This window comes from Antennarius striatus, chromosome 19 (genome assembly GCF_040054535.1).
Source record: "Antennarius striatus isolate MH-2024 chromosome 19, ASM4005453v1, whole genome shotgun sequence".
In the NCBI taxonomy this organism is placed as follows: domain Eukaryota; kingdom Metazoa; phylum Chordata; class Actinopteri; order Lophiiformes; family Antennariidae; genus Antennarius; species Antennarius striatus.
This window is the reverse complement of record NC_090794.1, coordinates 16,011,730-16,031,139: the sequence shown is the minus strand read 5'-3', so window position 1 is coordinate 16,031,139 and position 19,410 is coordinate 16,011,730. Positions and strand designations below refer to the sequence as shown.

The 19,410-nt window shown below is 41.8% G+C and overlaps 1 protein-coding gene across 1 annotated transcript in view; it reads left to right on the top strand.

Moving 5' to 3' along the window:
- The first annotated feature begins 1,492 nt into the window (after positions 1 to 1,492).
- Positions 1,493 to 19,410, top strand: part of syne1a (spectrin repeat containing, nuclear envelope 1a) — a 125,260-nt gene continuing 107,342 nt past the window's right edge. The window contains 2 exon segments of the mRNA XM_068343403.1: positions 1,493 to 1,614; positions 14,577 to 14,638. Of these exon segments, the coding sequence (XP_068199504.1) occupies positions 1,548 to 1,614; positions 14,577 to 14,638 (129 nt within the window). The 5' untranslated portion in view covers positions 1,493 to 1,547.

The window sequence follows — 19,410 nt, the reverse complement described above, 5'->3', positions numbered from 1 at the left end:
ACCTCAGCTGCATTAAATGTCAAACTCAGCAGTGTGACTAGAGATGCTTTTGGTCAGGCATTTGATTTGGATGGATTAAATAGATTTTCGTCTTCTATACAGCAAATCTGGATATTTTTTTAGAGTCTGTATTTTACTTCATTGTAAATTCTGTCAGAAACTCAAAGTTCCAACCAGTTCCCTACTTTTTAGGATCTAACGTTTGCCAATTTTGATAAATCTAAATCAAATTAATTCTCTTTTTGTGCTTTGAGTATTTTTTCCCATCAGCAAAGTTTACTCAGTACAAACAAAAGCTTCAAAACGAACCCAGTCAATACAGTTTTCAGTTTGTGCAGCACTGTTCTTTTTCTTGTCAATACCCTCACATTGATTTACCTACTCCTAAGGCGAGAATCTTATTGACATAAAACCATGAATTAATCTGTGAAGCAGGCTGTACAACTCTTAACCCAGCAGACCAGTTATCCTGCTTTTCATCTTTGTATTCATTTGAGCTGAGGATCTACAATCAGTTCATCATTTTTCAGCTTCAGTTTTTTCAGTGTCACTCTGGACTCTGTCACTCTGTCTGGGTTTTCCCAGATGGGCGTAGCTCCTGTTTTAGCTCATCTAAGAGCTCTCCTGAGACTACAATGAAAGGATTCTTCTAATGGGATTACATATCGGGATAAGTGCTCAGAGCTTAGAGGTTCATCACACCTCCCTTCTGTGTCGTACAGACTTCTATTGATCCATTGTGTACCATATCTTGGATGTATAGTTTTAGGGAGATGTTTTATTGGCGAGTGTATATTGATTGATTATTTCAGCTTTGACTGTCTCTGAAGCTGCCAAATTTGCATGTTCCTTTATGATTTATTTAAAGGAAAAATCTAATTTTTAATGAAGTTTGCATTGTTCTTTTAAATGAGATCTTCAGTTTTGATTTATGAATTGGAACAAACCCCCTTCAACTCAACAGCAGTGAAGCAGACTGATGATGTCACTGGATAAGGTGCTTGCTTTGTCTAAATTTAGATGAGGGGGGAAAAAAGTGCTCTTACCAGGTTTGGTGCATCTAATCTGTTCTCACCTCTGTCTTCACCGTGTCTCTGTGTCAGTTTCACACTTCCTGACACTCAATCACAAGTTTTCTGCTATGTGTCACAGTGGTACTCACAGCCATGAGGAGATAACCTGGCTCACTATTGATCCTGGCATCTCATAGACCCCTTAGACTGGACAGCAGGTGGCAGTGCATCCAGACCAGTAAGCCTTCCCATCTTCAAAAAGCAAACGCTGAGGCGAGGTGAGCATGCACCACTCAGTACATGCACTCACATCGGTATCATCATCATCGGGAGTAGCCTCACAGAGTGTGAGTATTGCAGACTTCAACGGGGATGACTTGAAAAAGGAAAGCAAATTTAACTACATTAAGTCTCTGCAGTCTGCAGCCAGTGTGAAAATACAAAACTCTTCCATCCCAGTGTGTTCCCAGCATGAGAGCTTTACCAGGGTGACGCATAGGAGTTGGGACGTGATACTGATGACCTCAGGATATCATGGCAACATCCAGGCACCATGAACACTCTGCTTTGGATATAACCAGTGTGGTGCAGAAGCTGCAAGGTAGGAGTAAAATGCTTACTCATTCATACTGCTCCAGTTTGCTTTGCAGAGATTTTAGAGGTGACCTAGTGTTAGGCATGAGGCAGCACAGCGGTGTGTGCTCACTGAGACTCTGGGTTTTAAATGATTTGCATGATGCCAAAATTCTACTTCATGTCTAATGGAGTGGGATAATGAAGGGACTTGACTGAACAGGATACACAGTGCCACAGTATGCATAAGGTTGTCATCAGTAACATTCAGATTCTATCAGTGCTTCATTTTGCTGTACTTTATTGGACTTTTTTTACTTGTGATAAGGTTAAAAGTGAAGCCTCCTTCATATCAGACTAGAGAGCCAGGGGGTGAGGGGTTGTATTATTGCAAAATTTACTATATGTGCAGCCTGCGTTTATTCGTGCATACACTCTCTGAGTGTGTGCATGTTAGAATGTGACATACACATATACAGTACAGTTTGTGCATGTGTGTGCCGCTTTGTTTTTATATGGATCTACAGGGAAACAAACAGCAGTGAGGCTAATCCCAAGAGAAACTGACAGTAAGAAGTTTCCTCCACAGTGATTATTATTGTACACAATTACATTTTTAGCCTACTGCTGCCATTTTTATTCTCCTGCATTAACATAGATAATAATTATTCCTTTTTTTCTCTTTTTTTCCATTTCATTTTAACAGCATTTACTACTGATAACAGAAGTCATATAATGTTTGTCATACAGTATTTAGGTACTCTAACTACTGTAATCTCAAAAAGCCTCCACTGAGAAATATTACCCCATTTCATGTGTTAAATTAAACCATCCTCCTGTGGCGATGACTTTTGCAATGTGGAAAGTCAGGTGACACCAGAGCCGAGATCCAATATGGCAGCTCCCTTCATCGCCTCTGAGGTGGCAGTTTCTGTGGAGGCTGAGAACAGCATCACTAGCCACGTGCCTCCTCTGCATCACTGTGTGCAGGTGAAGGAGCACACTTTGAATCTCTATTACATCCCATTTGATCTAATTTTAGAAGCGTCCCCTTAAGCTGTCTCTCTGAGGCTACAAGGACGGATAGCTGCCTGAGCACACCTTCACTGGAAATGACTGTATTCATCAACAGCATTAGTCGAAATCTGATATGTGTAGTAGACTGTATAATTATTTACATTGGAAATCATGCAATCTTAATAAATCTGCAAACAAATGATGTTTAGATATAAATGATTGAGTTATGGGGTTTGAATAGGGTTTATATAACCACAGAAAAGCCGGCTGCTGACATGGGATTTCTTCTTGCAGACTATAAGAGAGTTTTCCCTCAGTCTTTGTGGGGATGAATCTGGACCTGGTTATTTCCAGCTCTCTCTTTATGCTATGTATGTTGTTCCAGAGTGTGATCACATGTGTTTGTTTATGTGAGGGACACGGAATCTAATTTGTCATGACACGTTATTTGATGTGCTGTGGTTGCCATCCATCTCCAGGGAGACAAGAGCTGAATCTGTGATGAGGCCATCAAGACATTTGTTAAAAATCAAAGGGGAAGACTTGCGTTGTCATTGGTCTGAACATTAAATGACTCATAACACAAGAACAACGTAATGTAAGCAAGAGTTCTTTGTATTGAGTATCATGCAGTGTTTCCAAAGGTAGCCATAATCTAGGGATATGATAATAGTGTCTCCTTTCTAAGGGTTGCAGCATCTCCAGTGACATAACTGTTCATAAATATTAAAATACAATTAGCGGAAATCTTGGTAGTTATCTGATTCTTTACCTCGCAAGAGTTAAATATAACCTAATATCATTTATACATCTTTTCAAGCCTGAACAGATTAATATATTTTATTCCTCCTCTCAGGAGAGTTATTAAATGAGCCATGATCAACACATCACCAGATATCATGAAAAGAGCTCTGCTCCCTTGAGATTCTAATTCAGTTACCCCTCTGTGCTGCATCAGAACAATCAAAACTTTCGCCCCAGTTCTGGATCTGTGTTTTTCTCCTTTCAACCATCTCTTTTGGTCTACCTATCTGTCATAGTGGAAAAAACAGCAATTAGTGACACCATATGGCGGAGAACGGGGAGGCCGCTTTGAACACCTCCCAGCCTGAACTGCTCCATATGCTGTGGAATTTTCCTGTTTGTTGTCTCTCATTAATGAGAAAAGCAATTTTCTCATTTCAATCTTTCACCTGTTTTTTCCTTCTTGAATGTAGCGGCACCTAAATCTCTGGGTTTCACTGTCTGCTGAGAAGTTTGCTAAGTTCTGATTGGTGGAAGCACCTGTCTGAGTTTTGTTTGCATAGGCTTCATATAACACTTTCTAAATCAGCTGTGTTCTTGGGTAACATTATGCAAGTTGTTGGGGCTGCTTTTATGTAATCGCACAATGATGATATTTCTTGGATAAAGAAAATGCAAAGTAGGACGAAGGTTCAGAAGACAGTAGAGGGCAAGGTCATCACAAGACAGGTCAGTATGGGTGAGAGAGAGAGAGAGAGAAAGAGAGAGAGAGAAGGGAGAGAGAGAGAAGGGAGAGAGAGAGAGGGAGAAAGAGAGAGGGAGAGAGAGGTTTGTAAGTCCTTATTTCTAGCAGGATTGGCACAGATCCTCTGATTGGCTGAAGTCCAGGGTGGCATCCTGTTGCCAAGCAGTGACATTATGGTTTGCCCACAGCCAAGGAAGACCCAAGCAGACGGTCACCTTGAGCCATGCCAGCCTCCCGTTTAGTTTTGACATCGCCATTTATCGTCTTCAGCTCTTGATATCAGACTTCACTCAATCATGTGGTCAAATTCAAAAACAAAACACTCTGTGTCAAAGGTGGATGCAGTGCATCTTTTTACACCCATCATCCCCCTAGGAGTCAGCAGTTTGTCTGAGTCTGTAAGTGGATGCAGGTTTCTCCAAGGCCATTAGCATGAAGTCATCATGCTGCTGCTGCCTCAGATCTGTGGCGGGAGAGCTGGTGAGAAATAGAGCTGCAGCAGGAGTCATTTATTCTCCTCCTCCTTGTCTTTCCAGATTGTGGTTACAACTCCTGCCAGCTGCTTCTTCTTCACTTAGCCTTGTCTGGTTCAGCTTTTGTTTCTCTGACAGAGCAGTGCATCTGATGTGTATGTGTTTCCGTTCCGTTTCTTGTGTGTGTGTGTGTGTGTGTGTGTGTGTGTGTGTGTGTGTGTGTGTGTGTGTGTGTGTGTGTGTGTGTGTGTGTGTGTGTGTGTGTGTGTGTGGGTGTGTGTGTGTGTGTGTGTGTGTGTGTGTGTGTGTGTGTGTGTGTGTGTTTATCCACTAAGAGGTATTTGTGTTAGGCCATTCTAGTTTCCCAGTAATAGCTTCTTTTGGGGATCAGATCGTAATCTCTTTAGACCTGACAGCCAGCGAAGGCTTGAGTGACATATCACAAGATGAGGCCTAAGGGGATCCCACCCATACAATAAGGAGGCCAGACTTCATTTCCCCCAAACTTTTGCTTAATGGTCATCTTGAAGGTCAGAGTATATTCTGACACTGGACCAGTGAAACAGAACAAAACAAACATTCATGATGATTTTATAATTATTTTAAAACAGAGGGGAAGAAACTAACAAATTTTTTTAATCTCCTAACAGGACACCGTCTTTTGATATTTCTGTCCTAGTGTTCCTGCTAACTTTGATTTCTGCTGTTTTAGCTAAACTTCACGAGTCAGGATTAACTGGCCATATAAATTAAATGAAATAAGATGTGGAAGGATCTTGCAAACCAAAGTGCCCTTTACCCAATATAGACCATCACATTCAGTGCAGATGATCCTGCAGCTTTAGGCCATTCAATGATACTGTCCTGTCAGCAATTGTATAAGATCTCTGATTCTGTCTGTCTGATAGATTTCAGAGCCAGACGAGAAAAAAAAATGTCCTCACAGATAAAATCCTGACACATGACCTCATGACCTCTGGACACATTCAGTTTTTGTGATTCTTTTTTTTGTCTCATGAATCCTCTTATCTTCCACCAACAGACGTCCCTTTATTTCACCTGTCACAATTTGATTGGATGGTGGAGACTTCTGCCTATGGCGGTCTGTTTTTTGCATGCTGAATAGAGGTCATGTGGAGATGCCCAGAACCCTGACGGGTCAGCTGGACACATACCGTGAGGATTCCAGGCTACCTAGGATAATAGTGGAATACATTTTATTCTAATACACAGCAGCTCATTCAGAAGAATCTGCCCTTCCACAAAAGAATACAGACATTCAGAGTACACCAAAGTCTGTTATCACAGTTTTTATTCCTAGTCACAAAGTGAACATATTCATGTAAAGGAGCTCTCCAGCTGTTTACTCCTGCAGCAGCATCTTAACTCCTCATGGATTCATTCACCATGTTCTCATGTTCCTGGAGGAAGAATGTCCATTATCCTTCCTCATTTGGTACTGGGGGAATATAAAAGGATAAATGTGCCATATCTGTGAAATGTCATTTCCTGCTTTTAGACAGAAAAGAGTACTTTGTTTAGGAAATTTGAGGGAAAATATTCTTGGCTTCACAGATTAGCATCAAAAACTAGACAGGTGGTTGTAGTCAAAAGGAAGCAAATGTCCACTGGATGTGAAAGAACCTGCTTTAGATTAAATTGCAGTAAAGCAGAAAATGTCAAGAATAAAGTCAAGTTAAGGATGAAAACACTGCAGTGGAGTGTGTGACAGGATTGTCTAAAATGCTTCCTGTTAGAGTCGGTAGTTTTATTTCAGTGAAGATGAGACTGAACTGAATGCACTGCTGCGGCCGCAGTGATTTACTCAGTCTGCTGACGCCAGTCCTTTCACTTTACCCATCCCTGTGATGTGTGGCGGGCCACTGAACCTGGATAAAGAGCTTAGACTGTCTGACCCACTCCTATGCTATCTCCCCACCCCTACCCCCACCCACCCACACGCACATACACACGCACACACACACACGCACACACACACACACACACACACACACACACACACACACACACACACACGCACACACACACACGCACACAATCACAAAGAACAGAGAAACACTGAGCTGAAAATGTTTTTTCAGATCCAATTGAGTCTTTCTAATGCTCTTAGTTCCTGTGATATGACCCTGGAGCCTCATGTGGTGTGGATGCTTTGTATCAGCTGTGTGTTCCACCTGTTTGTGTACAGTACTTAAACATGGGTTCGTTCAGATAAATGAATACCTGATAAAAGCCTGAGAAATGGAAGAAGGTGTAGTTCACATCCAGTAGGTGCTATTTCAGACCATATTTAATTTTCTGCAGCATCCATCACAAATGAATCAGATTCATAATTGAAATCTCTACATTTTATGTCTATGATTTTAGCTTCTCAAATATAGTTGTTAAAACTAAAAACTCAAAAAAAAATTTAGATGCTAGTGAAACTTTCCGTTTTTTTCTCTTTATATAGATGTACTTTGTAATCTATTGGCACGCTCCTCTGCTTCATTACTGTGTGTGTCTGTGTCAGGAGTGCAGGTGTTGAAATTGCCCAAATGACTGTAGCAGTGGCCTGGATGGAATAAACACTGTGATAGTTGGACATTTTTGTTAACGATAAAGTGCTTTCTCTGCACATCTGGTACTGAAAGGGGAGTGATGGTACTTGAAATAGGAAAGGGGCTGTATTCATAATCACTTTGACTTGTTCCCCCTTCATACTCCCTTAAATATGGTGTCATTATTACTGAAATGTAATTAGCTATGCTAATGGGCTGGCATTTGGACTTCCGCCTCACCACTTATGCTGGAACTGGTAAAATATGCTGCAAATGAAGTGGGATGGGGAATGGAGGGGATGAATGGGCATGTGTGGTTGGAGAGGAATATTGAGGGTGTGATGCAGGATGACATTGAGTGTTAGGGCTAAAACACCAGTGTAAAATGCAGTGGAGGGATTTTTATATTTTTGGGGTTAAAAATGAAGACCTAGGAAGGCTAAGGAAGCGTCTAAGGGGAGAAAAGGGATGGAAAAGCCACTAAACCCTATAAAATCACAGGGTGTGTGCTTGTTAATGTGTTTCTATGTGGGTATGCACTATAGAGCAATCACGAGGTGCCTATTGCGTTCACAAAAAGCCACCCATTTAGTGCATTAACGCATTAGTAGGTATGGTGCATTAATGTTACTCTGCAAAAGAAAATGTTCTAAGCTGCTATATAGCCGCATGTTACTAATATCGCCATGGCGACTTGCACTGGAGCATTCCACGGTCTTTAAATGTAAATGTCCACCGGCATGAATACAATTAAGATGATATAATTGAATGAATGCATTACTAAATTAATATCTGCAGACAGAGTGTGTGACATTGTGCGGTGTGTATTGAGTCTCTCCGTATCTGACCAAACATAATCAAGGCCCCTGAGTTGTGGAGTCGTTAATAGATGAAGAGAGGTCAGACAGAGCAGAACTGGGTCATCTGGCCAGCTGTGGTTAAAAGGCTGGGTAGAGGCTGAGCTGGTTCATGTGTTTCTGTCCCGACATGTCCTGCTTCAAACCAGACGAGACGCCGACAGCGAACCCGAGCTAACGGTAACCTGAATTCGTCCACAAGGTGGCGCTGTGTCTCTCCACACGTCTTGGGGGGGCTTAGCAAGAAATCCTCTGCTCACAAAGCAAGCCTGATAATCCTGAGGGTGAATAAATTACAATACAAGCAGAAGTGGCGTCATTCCGCCCTCCAGGAGGCTGTTTGTTTTTCACTTAGGAGCTGAAAAGAGGCTGCCCCCCTCCAGGACCCCTCCGCCCGCCAGACATACCTGTGTGAGTGCCAGGCGCTGACCCACATCCAACCTCCACAACCTTGCAGAAGACATGTGTGTTTTGTATGGATGCCAGGGGCTTCTTTAGGGATCAAGTCCAGCTGAGGTTGAGGCTGTTTTAACCCCCCCCCTCTCCCCCTGCCTCCTGCCCCCCCCCCCATCTCTCTGTTTCTCTCCTTGAAAGATGGAAACACTCAACCAGCCAGTCTGCAGCCTGGAGGAGGGTGTTGGTTTATTCTTGTACATACAGGAATTGTGTGTGTGTGCGTGTGCGTGTGTGTGTGCGTGTGTGTATGCTCTTCTCTCAGGTCCCATAGTAACATCTAATAAGTCCCATGAATCCTCAGTATCTAGTTTTGATTTTGTCCTGGGGTTGTTTTTCTAAACAGTTTGGGTCTCGGTGGACGTTCAGATCTCACATTCTCTACTGCACGGCTGCTACCTGCAAGTATTCCATAAAACACAACTCTAAAAAATAGAAGCCTTGTGGTTCAGTAGACCATTTGCCAGCATTCATTGTGTGCTGCTTCCATGTAAAGATAATGTATTAAATCTAAATCATTGTCTCAATGCTCATTGGGTGTTTGGCACCTTGGATAGTTCCGTTACTGATGTACTGAAGCTTTCTAGGAATAGCGGCGATGCCTCTCACTTAGCAGACAATTTTATATAAATAGAAAGAAAGTGTGACTGTGCTCAGTTAATACAGGCCTCCACTCTTAACAGTAAAGCTGCGCAAACAGCCGTGTTAAAGAAAAACAGATTTTCACCTTTTTGTCTGGCAGGAGCTGTGAGTGTGAGTTCTGTTTCTTGCTGCATAAAATGATGCTTGCAGGGTCTAGAGGGGTGAGGTGAAGACAATGTAAATATATAATGGAAAAACAGAGTGCAGGAATGTTTCTTTGAACTCCTCACACTCAGACATCAGACTGTACACATGGAGCTTAAACCAGTGCAGACACACAGTCATCCCACTGGCAGATCCATGGAATCGGCTCGCAGAGGCTCTAGTAAGTCCAGTTTCAAGCATGTTAGGAGGAGAAATGTCAGCAGTGAGATTATCAGTAGACAGCGTATGACAGCTGCCATTGGTTATTGATGACTTTTATAATTAAAACCTCTTATGGAGGGATTCATTGGAACAAAAGAGAAAAGCACACACATGATGAACGATTCTTCAAGACTGATATGGACCCACCAGGAGACTGCATAAATATTACCTTCTTGGAAACCCTCTGAATATGGTTTCAAAGAGGAGCCCAGTGCTTTAATAGTGCCAAGCAGTGTGTATGTTTGTGTGTGCGTGTGTTTGTGTGTGTGTGTGTGTTCGTGTTAAAGAAATATTGGGGGAAATGGACAGGCTGAATGAAAGAGAGCATAGGTCAGAAATAGAAATTGAAATCAGACAGTGAAAAGGAGACAGTGTCATCACATCGCATCAGTTTTCTGCCAGTGCTAATTTAAATCGTGGCAATTTAGGCTCCAGTTTCTTTTGTCAGCTGAGCAAGCCGCCCGCGCACTTGGAGGGTTTCTCTTTAGGTGAATACAATAGCTGTTGGAACAACACCACCATTGTTGGTTTCAATCTTTTTATTATTGAAACAGGAAAAAGTCTCATTGAGATTTTAAATCTCAGGCAGCAACACAAACAGGCAGGATGGCAACAAACAGCATTTTACAAGCATTGCCGTGGAACACCTATCACTCATTCAGAGTGAACAAGGCTGACAACACACTTCACAGTGTTTCCTTTGTTCTGGACCTCTCTTGTATTGAATATGGACGCTTTAAACTGAATTCTGTTTTTGGTCTATTGTGTTCTGTCCCATTCAGTACTCTCCCTGAACAAAACAAACAGACAGATGTACTGTATGTGATTTTGGCTGCGATGAAAGCCGATCCTGTTCGAAGAGTATACAGTAGGAGATCAGACAGGACTGCTGCCAGTGGTAGTCTGCTCCCTGCAGCTGCGTGGAGGAGAAGCTGCATGGTGTTTCATGCACCAGAGAGAGGGAGGTGTGTTGGAGTTCCAGCAGCATACAGGGAATTCCTGCATGTCTGTCCCAGTGCAGAGGAAGAGCATTGTGTGTGTCTGTTGGTGTGTATGATGGTGTTTGTGGGATGCTGTCAGAGTAAAACTCCCACTTCCTCTTCACCTCCCCTTCAACACCCCCCCCCCTTTCAGCTCTATATCTCTACATCAGGGTGGGTGTGCTGTGACATCATTCATTCCCACGCACTCTGATTGGCTGGCTGGCAGAGGGAAGTACTGTAGATTGTTCCCGCAGCCCACAGTGAGAAATTAAGGGAAAGCAAGAGAGAAGAGGAGTGTGTGAGGGAGTGAAAGACCGACGTAGAGGGTGCTGGAAAGGGAACGGGAAAGAGAGGGAGAACAGACTAAGCAAGACAGATTGATGCTGAGGCAAGCCGACACACACACACACACACACAAACACACACACATGCTGACACATACACTGACACACAAAAACAGTCTCAGCATCACACTTACACTCAAATTACACTCCCAAGCTGCTTAACAAACAGGAAAAAGACTGAGTCCGGCTGAATCCGCAGTCTATTACTGCAGGACAGACGAAAAGACGAAAGACAGTCAGACCTTCCTCCCTGCTTTGCTTCAGAGCAACAGTTTCACCTGTGTTATCTCAGGAGGTCCGGTGCTTGAGGGGACATTTTAAAGACTCCTCCTCCTAAAAAAAGAGGGAGAGACCACAAGGGCAGGAGCAAGGGCATGTATAACCTCCCCCGGAGGTTGCTGTGAATGTCCTACCAACATTCCCATGAAATCGAGGAATCGAGGCGTTGTCTCAGGTACAAGATGGCACGGCGAGCAGGGGGCGAGGGCTCCCCAAAAAAGAAGACATCTCTCAATCTGGTGACAGGATTCTATCACTACCTTCGTGGTAAGTGGGTAGGGTCTGCATGTAGACGTGTCCCATACTGAGATGGATAGCAGGGGAAAGGAAGGACGGTGAAGAGTGTGTGTAATTTACATGTGATGCTCTGTATGCATGTATGTGTGTGTGTGTTTGTGGCTCTGCAGTGTGGACTTTATGTGCTTTCTTATTTGACTTTGAGAATCCTGCAGTGTAATTTTTAACTGTGTCCTAAAAGAATTATTTATTTGGCTGCTGTGTGGTTTTAAACCAGGAGCAATTAGAAAGGGGCGTTTCCATCTGGGAAAAGTGTGTGTGTGTGTGTGTGTGTGTGTGTGTGTGTGTGTGTGTGTGTGTGTGTGTGTGTGTGTGTGTGTGTGTGAGTGTGTGTGTGTGTGTGTGTGTGTGTGTGTGTGTGTGTGTGTGTGTGTGTGTGTGTCTGTGTGTGTGTGTCTGTGTGTGTGTGTGTGTGTGTCTGTGTGTGTGTGTGTGTGTGTGTGTGTGTGTGTGTGTGTGTGTGTGTGTGTGTGTGTGTGTGTGTGTGTCTGTCTGTCCGTCACTTACCTCTCAAATCTTTGCAGCAAAGCAAGCATACTCTGCAGACCATCATCAGTACCTCAAATTTGTCACAGTACAGCCAGCAGATTGTCAAAATGTTTAACTTCTTGCTGTCTAATCTGGATATTAGGCATTCTGTCTGACTGGCTCACTGTACGGATAGACAAACTAGGTTGTAAGAAACATTAACACAATGTCACTTTGGATGAGCTCAACAGAGAATTGATCAGAGGGGGATCTTTAAAAATTATTTCTAATGGGCTTTATTCTATAATTTGCTGTCATATTTCAATCCAGTCTTTTTTCAGTCATCAATACACACAGTCCCTGAGACAGCAAGTAGATTTTAATGATGTGTCATTAGAGTCATCCTCACTACAGGGGGTCAAAGCAGGAACTTAAGGGCTACAAAGAAGACTAATGATAATACAGGTCACTCTGGCCGAGAAGGCAATCATGTGTGTTAAAATGCTGCTGAGAGGCTCGCTTGTGGAGTTCGGCTGTTATCCTTTGTGATATTGAAAGAATATGACTGTCTGCATGTGCATGTGTGTGTGTGTGTGTGTGTGTGTGTGTGTGTGCGTGTATGCATGCGTGCGCATGCATAGTTCAATGTCACCTCGTCCCTGAGACCGACAGGCTGGCATGGCACTCATGCAGACATGTTCTCCATCACACATGTTCCTGCTGCAGGAAGAGGAGGCTGAATTTTTCTCATTCTCAGCCGATATTACCGCCCATCAATATTTGATTGCTCCTGCACCCAATCACAAGATTGATTCACAGAGCAGGCATCTGCTCAGTGACACGTATGACTAAGCGTGAATGTATCTGCATTATGTATGAACAACTCTCTCCCCACCTCTGTGATGCGCACAAACCCCTTCCTGTTCACATCTGCCCACAATAGCTGGTGACACACACTAACCAACTTTAGCATAATCAGACTGTCAGCATATTTCATTAAGATAGAGGGAAGCCTGTGCCAGTCGTCCTCTCTCACTAATAACATGCTTATCTCCAGGATATTACTCTGTGGTGCAGATGGGGCAGAAATAACATCGTCACATGTGCTGGTCACTGTTCATGATTGGATGCTTAGAGTCCCAGGTAGACAGTTAATCGTGTGTAATATAACTGTGTCTAAGTGATTAATACACATAACGTTGTTGATTGCAGATGTAATATCCACATAAGTCCTAATTGTTGGTACACGGGCTGCAAACAGGAAAGAGTTCTGCTTCCAAAAGACATCAATAAAGATGAATTACAGCAAGAACTAGAACAAAGGCAGTCACAGACTGGACCATACCTTGACACCCCTGAATTCAAAATTTTACCCTGATCTACTTGCATAGGTCAAAGCTAGTGCTCTGACCTACTTGCATAGATCAAAGCACTAGCTTTGATCTACGGTCTTACTAGCTTTGATCTATGGTCTTACACTGGCCTTCTCCCTCATCTTTCTATCATATCTGGTTCCTGAGTGTACAAAAGTTGAAATTTGATCTTGACGTAGTCTCCACAAGGTCAAAGTCATCATCTCATTTTCATCCCCTTTGTCACCCAAGTAATGTGCTTTTTGTTTCATCTTCCTACCTGCAACAGTTGCAAAAATGTTTGGTGGACTAACGGACGGACGGACGGACGAACACACGAATGCTGACAATGCAATACATCACCGCTTTGAAGCGGGATGTAATTTTAGAAAAGCACAACGCATATATGTATATAGTCTGCCTGTGTGTGATGTATGTATTGTGTGTTTTCTTGTGCACATGCGTGAGATAAAGCCTGATTTATGACATTCTCACTTAAGTTAAGTGGCTTTTTAGGGGACATCTTTAGCGGACATCTGTGCTATTGATTGGACCTTTGCTAAATAGATTGTTTCTCTGTAACAACACAGGGAATGTCAGTCCTTTGGTTTGTTTGTAGAATTTAGGTTGAGGATTGATTTCGCTCTTAAAACAGCAGTCAGCATTTCAGCTGAATGAGTCCGAAACAACTCCAAAAGACTTTTCGGTTAAGAGTTCACTTGTTTTGACATATGATGGAAACATGTGCTACAGGTCATTTTCATGTCAGTTTTATTGAGAGGATCATTGTTGAGCAGTTTTGGACTGCTTTCACTCTGAAGTGTTTGACTTTATTTCAGTTATTTCAGTCAGAAATTGCTCCAAGATTTCTGTAAATTCACATGATCAGATAAATGCAGTAAACCTGTGTTACAATGACAATAGCATCATTGAACATGTCTGAAAACAGCAGCGTGACTTCATTTCAAGTGTGTTACTCAGAAACACGTCAAAAACAACTGTTTCTAGTTGAAACCTCAAGTGTGGACATACGTATATGCAGGAAACCTGAGTTACAAGTCATATTTGTTTAAAAATAACTTTCTACAACATGGCAGAAGTAGGTGCCATCTTGTTTGGAAAACTACTGCCCTTCAGTCATCCAAGGGGCATCTTTAAGAGTCACATTTTCTATCTACTCCAAGAGTCAGTTTAGGAAATGTCGTCTTTCAATGCTAAATGTCTTCTCTTTGTGAGGTAATATTTGGTGTAACATCAGGGAGAAAGTAAAGATATCAGGAGTTAATTAGCATCAGCATCCAGCTCTGTAAGCGTGACTACTCTCGTTACAATTAGAAGACTGTGTTTAATTCAGCCTTTGTTTATTGTTGCCTGTGACTCAGATTGATGCTCTGTGCTTTGATTTACAGATGAGCAGGAAGCAGTGCAGAAGAGGACTTTCACAAAATGGATCAATTCCCATTTGGCAAAGGTAAGATGGTCTGGATGATTCCTACTACGTCTGCCAGCATTGTGCTTTCCTTTACACAAACACTGATGCCGGTGTTTGGGGATTGAAAAAATTCCACATCTCATTGCTTTTTCACTTTCTGTTGCTTTGCTCTTCCATACTTTCCACGATGTTTTCCTCTTTTCCAAAACACGCTGTTGAAGTAGCTCAATAATAATTCTTTCTAGCATGCCTTTCATATTTCCTGTCATTCCTCTTATCTCATATGGCTCGTGGCAAGGATTTACTCTCATTCTAATCATCTCTTTCATATTACAACATTTCATACACTGTGTAGCTGTTTTCCCGCAAGCTGCTGTCAGTAATTGAGGTCTTAGTAAACTATAAGCTCCATATTATCTCAGTGTGGACCAATCTAGATGGTTCAGGATAGGAGTTTATTTAAAGACTGCCCTTCATTTGCCTTCTCACTCAGCTTGGACGTCATGTATCCCAAACTCCGAATAAACAATTACACCCGGTGCAGCTGCACACCGAGGAGCTATCATATGCATGTAATTATTGCATTATACTGCATCAGGCTCCTCAATTTAAGCCACTCTTGCCTGAGCGTTATGTCAGGATGGGCAAGGATGGAAAATATGGCAATGTAACACAATTGTTATTTCAATCAGTAACGCCCTTGTCAAGGATTCCCATTTGATTAGGACCGCTGTGGAGGGCTTGAACTGCTGTGATATGAAGCAGAAAATTCATTTGAAGTACACTTGAGAGACTAAACCTTGACGTATATTAAATATCACATCTCAGGACTGCCCCAGCAGAAAATTATATGCAGCCCAACACATGTATTAAATATTTGAAATGTTTAAGAGAAACGCAACAGATTCATCATATGCTGAGATTTGAGTGAAAGTCTATAAGAATATCAAAGACAGGGGTCTCCTAAAGGATTGAGAAAAGTGATGGACTGATTGAGGAAATACACTCAATTTCTCTCTGGAGAGGCAAATATTGGTATCTTGACAGCAATATTGTCACTTTCACATCTACAACGTAGCAGTTAATGTTGGCACAATGAGTGACCAGAAGGAAAAATCTTCCAATTCCTGTTAACCAACACATGGCATGGTGTTCCCTGCAATTTCAAGTGTTTAAACTGAGCTAAGTTAAGCTAAGCTAACCAAACCATCTGCTGGATTCATCTAAATAATGACATTTGGGACGTGATGGTGAGTCCATTTTCACATCAAACTAACACAAAAATGTTACTGACATGCTTGACCTGCTCGGTTAACTAATCTTAGAGTGCGAGTTAAAAAATCAATTAAATGACCTCACAATTCTTGTCATTTTCATTAATTTAAATTCCATTAATATGTCCTTTATTTAACCAATCCCACAATATATACATTAGCAATCCTTTGATCATGCTATCAGAAGAGATACTAGTTTTTCTTACTATGTCTCTCTGTTTCTACACATTTGATCAAATTAGTTACTGTCCTCCTTGCCCATCTTGGAACTGCTCACCCTTTCACCTAATGCTTTGCGTTGCCATAGTGATAAGGATTGGCCTATATTCATCCTTTAAAACGTCTTACAGTGCAGCTTGGTACATGTTCAGTCAGCTTTGTGATGAGTAAGGGTTAAAAGTCAATTCAGTTAGTGTGGAGGATTCAAGGTAATAAGGAGTTGCACTTCCTTAAGATGCGATTCTGTAGACGAGCGGAGATGATCTCTTCCAGGCTTGTCTCACATCTATAAATAATCCACAGATTGGCATTTAAAAAAAAGGTGTGAGACAGAAGGATAGAGGGAAGAGAAGATTTTACAGTTGGTTTAGCTTTGCTCTCAGATGGATAGATCGTGCCCTTGGCTGTGCAGATGATTAGGCCATTCCAGTTATCACAGGTCCTTAATTCAGCACCTAAAGGTATGTGATTAATCGTTAGGTGAGCTGAGACGCGGCAAGAGGGCTTTTGCTATCACTCCCCTCCCCCTTACTTTTCCACTCCACAGGTACAACAAAAGAAGCCTTATGAGCTCTGACAAAGACTTCCTATTGAGGGATGTAGTGGACCCAGTAATTTATACAGAAGATTAAAGACTCTCATTACTTGCCGTAGTTCACCAGATTAAGACACCAAACTGTAAAAGAGCAGCGGGACAATCCATACTGGTTTTGTTAATTTAAGTAGGTAGATACTGATGTTGTGTGAGACCCTGTAATTGTATGTATAGCAATTGTATCGTATATTGCAATTGAGAATTGTGCTTAGCACATTGGAATTTTGGTTCTCAAGCAAGCATCAGGCTCAGAATTTTCCCTCTAGGGTTTGGAGGCTGGGGAATTCAGTGAGACTGCTCCAAGTTTCCATTTTGACAAATCCCCTCTGAGAAGGCTAAAGTCTAATTAGGGGATGACCAATGTGAGAGGAAAGGTCTCATCGCCATGCAGACATTTTCAACCCAAAGAGCTTTACTACAGCATTCAGTGAACCAAGTGTTCTCTGAGATTAGACCAGTGAAGCTACCCGCTCCCTTCTCTTGGAATTTTGGGAAGTAATTAAATCTATCGTGATGCATGATTACCCTTACCCAACTACAGATGAAGACGACATACAGTACCAGCATGACAACATTTAGTATAACTGGGGCTAAATATGTCACAAAATTGTATTTGGCACAAAAACAATCCCAGTCAATGCAGTATTCCTTTCTAGACATTTTATTATTATCAACCATGGCCCACCCCAGCAGATTAAGTTCAAGGTTGAACCCAGTGCTCAGTGGTTGATGCAGTACAGGACAATCCCATGATATGCCACAGACATAGACTGATTTCAACTGGAGGTGGAGGAACCATAAAGCCTCTAGAATGAAACCAATCAGTTTCAATCATTTTTATATCAGAGGCTATGAATCCCAGTGGAAGCTCTGCTAGCATTATATGGACCTCAATTCATTATCCATATTTTTTGCGGCATTTGACCAGATTTGTAAAGAATGGACTAAAACTTACAAACTTGATCTTGGTTTTACTCCACAGAATAAGTTAATACTAAATCAAAGGTCCTGCAAAACTGTTCATGCATGTTCAAGTTGAAGACAACAGAGCTTATCTGACTCAGATATGTAGGAGTAACATGTAATAATGGCACGACTTAAGGCGTAACAAACCAAAAGTCTAAGGACAGCTCTGGAAGCAGGAGTACCTGCATTTTGAAACAATTCTTCCCAGACTAATGACATTCCTGTCACTTTGTGTTTATACCAATATGGAAATGTTGGCAGGATCATGCTCTATTGTAAAATGTTCAGCAGTAGTAGAACTGGTTACACATCACTGCTCCAGTATTGCTGTGCAGCCTCACACAGTCACAAGCTTGGCTGTATTTGTTCTCCATCATAAAATAAAAAATGTGCAGCTTTAGATTTATTGTGGTGCAATACGGAAACTGGAGCTTTAAATGACTGATGTAATGGTATACAGCACATACAAGGATATGTATAATTAGGATTTTCACACACTGCTCTTAGTATACAGTATTGTTAAGGCAAAGATAATTTCTCAATATATTTAATGTAATTCATAACTGAACTCCAGTTGTTCTTTGCAGGTTTGCCTACAATCATTTCCATATATTGGCTTTCATTCTAAATCCCAGAGTACTCTGGGATTTAGAATGAATTATGTAGCATAATGTCATTCACTGTGATTTTAAATGTTACAGATTGGTTATTTAGTTATTCAACACAAAACTCTAGGCCTCAGTTTGCTTCCCCTCCTTTCTTTCCATCTTCCACTATGTTGATCTTTAGGAATCCAGTGAGTTGAGTGCACCAGGGGAATGACATGATATCACAGAGAGATACACATCCTGAAACTTCTCTGCTTACAATCAATTATGCCCCAGACACTCATATGTAATTAGCTCATTAAGCCCTTGATTTTTTTTAGCTCATACGGATGAGTGAAGGAAATGGATATGACTTTCTTACTTTGTAATTAGTCAGAAATTTCCTCATTAGCTTTTGGATTATTATGACCAAATAGGTAAATTTAACTTCAATTAGCTGGGGTATAATTTATGCATTTGAAGGGCTTTCGGTAAGCCTGTCTTTATGAAGGGGCCACAAGTGCTGTCTGCATATTTTAATATCCCAGCCATGAAATGACATTAGAAGAGGAATTAGTGAAGAGAGCTACTGTATTTGCAAATTAATTTGGAAAGATGTGAGGCTGGTGTCTCTTCTCTCCCTGCCTTCTATCATTTTTCTTGCTGTCACTCACTGTTTTAACTCAGTTAGACCCTCTTGTGTATCTGTGATGTTGGGGTTTATGAGCTTTTCTCTCATACCACACACACAGACCACTTGTGCTTGTACTCTCTCTCTCTCCCTCACTCCTTTTGCCACTAATCTGCCTGTGAATGTCTCACTATGAATCCACTCCCTCCTCCAAACCTCAGCCCCAGCATGTGACTGTGCTTTAAGAGAAATCCTTGATGTGGCGCCATCAAAAAACAGAGATATGTGGATTTCCACAAATCTAGAAGTCTGTGTCGGGTCAGGGAGGAAGTCAATGAGCGGCGCACCATTTGAAGTCATCAGCATATTTTGGGATTTGTAGACCTCATTCAGAGTCTTCTGAGCCTCTGCTAATGGATGAGTCTGGGTGTCATTTATATTTGGTAAACCCAAACTCTTTTGGGGTTTCTGGGACATTTTCATGAGGATTTCCTTTATCCCTGTTTCACAAGTTTAAATAAACAGCTCACATTTAATAT